At 32.3% G+C, this 5,190-nt stretch overlaps 1 protein-coding gene across 1 annotated transcript; it reads left to right on the plus strand.

The window, feature by feature from the left end:
• The first annotated feature begins 1,235 nt into the window (after nucleotides 1–1,235).
• Nucleotides 1,236–4,194, plus strand: LOC106337124 (mitogen-activated protein kinase kinase 3). The gene is made up of 10 exons (XM_013776171.1): nucleotides 1,236–1,395; nucleotides 1,772–1,873; nucleotides 1,961–2,215; nucleotides 2,284–2,502; nucleotides 2,581–2,718; nucleotides 2,808–2,975; nucleotides 3,070–3,183; nucleotides 3,300–3,407; nucleotides 3,488–3,579; nucleotides 3,684–4,194. Exons 2-10 carry the CDS (start codon nucleotides 1,772–1,774, stop codon nucleotides 4,042–4,044), a joined length of 1,557 nt encoding a protein of 518 aa, XP_013631625.1. The 5' UTR covers nucleotides 1,236–1,395; the 3' UTR covers nucleotides 4,045–4,194.
• The last annotated feature ends 996 nt before the right edge of the window (nucleotides 4,195–5,190 follow it).

Genomic DNA, 5,190 nt, shown 5'->3' on the forward strand with positions numbered 1-5,190 from the left:
CTCCCTTGGACATATAAGAGTTCCAAATCAAATCTCTTTTGAAAGAAGATTTTTTGTTTCATGGTAGTCAACTTCAGTTTTCTTACGAAACTTTCGTTATTGGGTTAGCCATACACGATGAAAAGTATGAGCTTCAAGAGAATGATTTGGAGTTTTTGCAGAGCGGAACCATGCAGTACCGGAAACGAGATAGGTCTTCCAAAGAACAAGGTTTTTTTTAGAATAAACTAATTCATTTGGAACCCGCTCAGAATAATCCCCCTTTTGCTGAATTATTACTAATATAATCATAAAATACTATTTTTTCAGGAATTTTAGACCAAGCTTGTAGGTGGAAATTCTCTACTAACTTCAATTGGTGTTTCGAAATCACGATCATCCTCAATTATCGTATTATGTAAAATTATACAAGTAATCATTATGTCATATATCACTTTAAAAAGGAATACAAACAGTTACAATTGCAAAGCTTGATTGGAAAACTTTAAAATATTGTTTTTCTGGACCCAAAGGCATGTCCCACATCTTTCTAGCATTTGGAGTATCTTAATGATTTTAGTTGACTAGGAAGTGATTTACCAGATTATTAAGTGTTACTTTATGTTGTATTTATTTTTTTAGTTTAGTGTTATCAATCATGTATTTCACTTTTTATATTAATTATATAATGTCATCTTTCATTTAATATATGTTTAATATATTTAATATTATAAATTCATTAGATGAAAATAATAAATGAATATGAGAAATTAATTTGGTTATATATTAACAAAAGGTAAGTACAAGTAAAAGTTAAAGACCAATTTATAATTTAAAATTTTCATTTTAAGAAGATGAAATATTAATAGTATATTTTCAAATTTGAAGGAATATTGTTTATTGTTTATTTTCGAACGATAAATGAAGTGCTATTGGAGCGAAAATTTCTTTAAAATGAAATAAAAAGTAAAAAAATAAAGCACCATTGAAAATTGTCTAACTTTAGACCTAATTTCTTTTGCTGTTTGCTGAAATTTTTTCTTGTTTTCGGTCGTTTTTCTCATGTGTTAAAAAAATTGAAGTTCTAGGCTTAGAGGAAATCTTTGGGCTACTATGTGCATATTGGGCCATGAAAAACACAATAACACGGTTCCGAAATTAGAAACTAGACTTCGTGCCGGTTCTTATTTATAAAATGACAGGCAGTTTAGTTTACAAATCATGGAACAATACGACGTTACGGTTTGGGGTTGCTTCTTCGGAGAGACACGTTATACGGGTTCGTCTTGATTAAAAAAAAAAAAACGGGTTCGTCTTCCTCATCTCAAAGGTGACATCCCCCCCACCCCAAAAGAAATAACCTTCAAAAGAGCGAAGAGGGTCATCGAAAAAAGCAACACACTTTGAGTAGCAAAAGTAAGTTTTTTCTCCAAACATAACTTGTAATTGCAGAAAGTGAGAGACATCACTTTACCTTTTGCTTGATTTCTTTCCCTGTCTTAAACTGCAACTTGTCTGATCCGTTGCTTGCTTACTTGATTTCTTCAAAAGTTATAAAGTTTTAATCTAATTTTTTCTACAATTAGTTTCGTAATTCATTTCAATTTTATCGTTTGTGTATAATGACTTGTCATGACTTCGATTTGATCCTTTAATGTATAGCAAACGAGGAGATCATGGTATTTAAGAAAGAGATCAAGTTTAAGATAGTTAATGTTTCCGAGATTTTACCCAAATAAAAAAGTTTCCTAATTTGGCATAGTTAATGTTGACTCTTGTCTGTGTGTCACAGATGGCAGCATTGGAGGAACTAAAGAAGAAGCTTTCTCCTTTGTTTGATGCTGAGAAGGGTTTCTCTTCATCCTCATCGTTAGATCCTAACGATTCATATTTAGTAAGTTTTTCTTGTGGTCTTAAAGTGAAGAAGTGGCTATGTTATAGGCTTCTATTGTTGTGGTAAAGTTTTTGTTGGTTTGTGAAGTTATCAGATGGTGGAACTGTTAATTTGCTAAGTAGATCATACGGAGTTTACAACTTCAACGAGCTCGGCCTACAAAAATGCACAACTTCTCTTGTTGACGAGTCAGAGAGTAGCGAGACGACGTATCAATGTGCTTCCCATGAAATGAGGGTCTTTGGAGCTATAGGAAGCGGAGCTAGCAGCGTTGTTCAACGCGCTATTCATATCCCCAAACACAGACTTCTAGCCTTGAAGAGAATCAATATCTTCGAAAGGGTAAACTGTAAAGCACTCTCTTTCCTTATACTACTGAGGATGCTTATTGATTCGGTTGAGTTGGGCAGGAGAAAAGACAGCAACTGCTTACAGAGATACGGACGCTGTGTGAAGCTCCTTGTCATGAAGGACTTGTGGACTTTCATGGAGCGTTTTATAGTCCTGACTCTGGACAGATCAGCATAGCTCTTGAATACATGGATGGAGGATCTCTTGCAGATATCTTGAAAGTGACTAAGAAGATACCTGAGCCTGTTCTTTCATCAATGTTCCACAAACTCTTGCAAGTAAAGATAATTAACTCTCTTCGTTTGTGCAATAAATAAAGATTAAGGTGCAACTATGTGATGCGATTTTGGTTTTAGGGATTGAGCTACTTGCATGGAGTTAGACATCTTGTCCATAGGGACATCAAACCTGCAAACCTGCTTGTAAATCTCAAAGGGGAACCAAAGATAACTGATTTTGGCATAAGTTCTGGTCTTGAGAACTCAATGGCTATGGTTAGTGAATGAATCTATTGCTTCACCTTATGGCTCCAATAATACCTTTTCAGAGTTTATCTAACTTGCTTCACCTTATGGTTGCAAAGTGTGCTACTTTTGTTGGAACTGTCACCTACATGTCACCAGAGCGGATTAGGAATGATGGTTATTCTTATCCAGCTGATATATGGAGCCTTGGTCTTGCTCTTTTTGAATGTGGCACTGGAGAGTTTCCATATATAGCTAATGAAGGTCCTGTTAATCTTATGTTGCAGGTGAAATCAACTTGGCCATTTTTTTTTCTGTTTCCATATACTATTTTCAATCTAAACTAAATTTTCTGTCCTTTTTGTGTTATGTGGTTGTAAGATCTTGGATGATCCATCACCAACACCATCAAAACAAGAATTCTCACCAGAGTTCTGTTCCTTCATTGATGCTTGCCTCCAGAAAGATGCAGATGCTAGACCAACTGCTGATCAGGTTCAAAGATTGTTGCTTTTCTTTGTTTTTTGTCTGTTTCAACTTAAGATTTGTTAAAATCTCAGTGCTTTTCTTTGTACTCAACTCTGATGGTGTTTCCTCTGTTTCTTGAGTAGCTTCTGTCACATCCTTTTATTACAAAACATGAGAAGGAAAGTGTAGATCTGGCTGCTTTTGTCCGAAGCATCTTTGATCCAACTCAAAGACTGAAAGATATAGCAGATGTAAGTATGATGGTTTGCTTAGTCAGTAAACTGCAAAATTAAAATTAAGACATTAATGATCTTGATGGGTCTCTGTTCAGATGCTCACCATACATTATTACTCCCTCTTTGATGGATATGATGATCTTTGGCACCACGCTAGATCTCTGTACACTGAAACTTCTGTTTTCAGGTAACCAAAACTCTCACAATTTCAAACACACAGCATATGATTTTCGGTTTACTATTCGGTTTGGTTTGTTTTCTTGGTTAAGGTTTGTTGTTTTTTTCCTGCAGTTTCTCTGGAAAACAATACACAGGCTCTACAGAAATCTTGTCACAATTATCAAACATTCGCAACACATTAGCAGGAGATTTGCCAAGTGAGAAACTCGTTCATGTCGTTGAGAAGCTTCAATGCAAGCCACATGGCGTTGGTGGGGTCATGATTCGTGCAATAGGATCTTTTATTGTGGGAAACCAGTTTCTGATATGTGGTGATGGAGTTCAAGCAGAAGGGCTTCCGAGTTTCAAAGATCTCGGGTTCGATCTTGGAACCAGACGCGTTGGTCGGTTTCAAGAACAGTTTGTTGTTGAATCTGGTGATCTCATTGGTCGCTATTTTATAGCTAAGCAAGAGCTTTATATTACAAGTTAAGATTGTAAACCACGCATGAGATAAAAAAAATGTTGTTCTCTTAGTGTAACTAAGCTGTAATTAATTAACTTGTTCAATTAAACGTTCAAACGAGAGAGAATGTAAACCTAAAAACCTATTGTTTTCTAAAGTAAATTGTAATTTTTGATATATGATTGTTTTTTTATCAAAGATATATGATTATTATATTATAAGAAGGTTGGGAAAGAGACAAATGTTTTGTTTTTCTGGTATATATTAAGACGTGTGCTTTCGTGCTAGATGAATTTATTTGTATATTATCGACAATTTTTTTTATATATCTGTTCATTTTATTTATGCATATACATTTTTTTTTTGTTATTATATAATTTATTTCCGATCGACTGGATCAATTTTTATTAAAAATTACGGAACTAAACTATGATTAATATATCATGGGTTGATCGGATTGGACATTAAACAAATTATGACACAAAAACCTTATCTTTTTCCACTGAACACATTCTTAAAAAGTGAAAAGTACTATTTCTACAGTTAAATTATTTTGACTTTTATTTTCCATATGGTTTTGAAAGGTTTCAGATCAACCATAGAATTGATACATGTCAGTTTAATACTTTTAGTCGTATGCTTAAGGAAAATTTACATTTTTGTCATTTAAAGTCGTTTGAAAAAATTTAAAATATAACATATAAGAAAAAATCTAACATATAAGAAAAATATAACAAGCATAATCTCGCATATATAATTATATGTTCTTAAGAATAAAAATATTTATTTGTCATCAAGAATAAAAGTAATTTAAGAATAAGTATCTAATATTTATTAAGTTTAAAGGAATGCAATTTTTTATTTATGAAAATATGAATAAAATAATCTATTAATTTATATTAGATAATGTATTGTAGTATCTAAACCCGCAAAAATAGTTATAATTATTTTCAATTTTTTATAAAATATTTGAGTGGTTTTAAATCAAATAATTTTAAAATAAAATAAATAAAATATTATTTAAAAGATAAAACTTAATGTTTTATATTTTTTGAACACAAGATTAATTACTGTGTTATTTGGAATTAGATTAAGTAATATAATGTTATTTTCCGTAATTAGAAGAGTGGATTTAACTATATAGTAAAATGGTGTATTTAATTTAAAAACTTA

Source organism: Brassica oleracea, chromosome C4 (assembly GCF_000695525.1).
Source record: "Brassica oleracea var. oleracea cultivar TO1000 chromosome C4, BOL, whole genome shotgun sequence".
NCBI classification, from domain to species: Eukaryota; Viridiplantae; Streptophyta; class Magnoliopsida; order Brassicales; family Brassicaceae; genus Brassica; species Brassica oleracea.

Coding starts and splice junctions, on each gene's coding strand:
- LOC106337124 (XM_013776171.1), top strand. CDS start 1,772: ATGGCAGCATTGGAGGAACTAAAGAAGAAGCTTTCTCCTTTGTTTGAT. Junction 1,874..1,960: donor ATCCTAACGATTCATATTTA/GTAAGTTTTTCT, acceptor TGGTTTGTGAAG/TTATCAGATGGTGGAACTGT. Junction 3,580..3,683: donor ACTGAAACTTCTGTTTTCAG/GTAACCAAAACT, acceptor TTTTTCCTGCAG/TTTCTCTGGAAAACAATACA.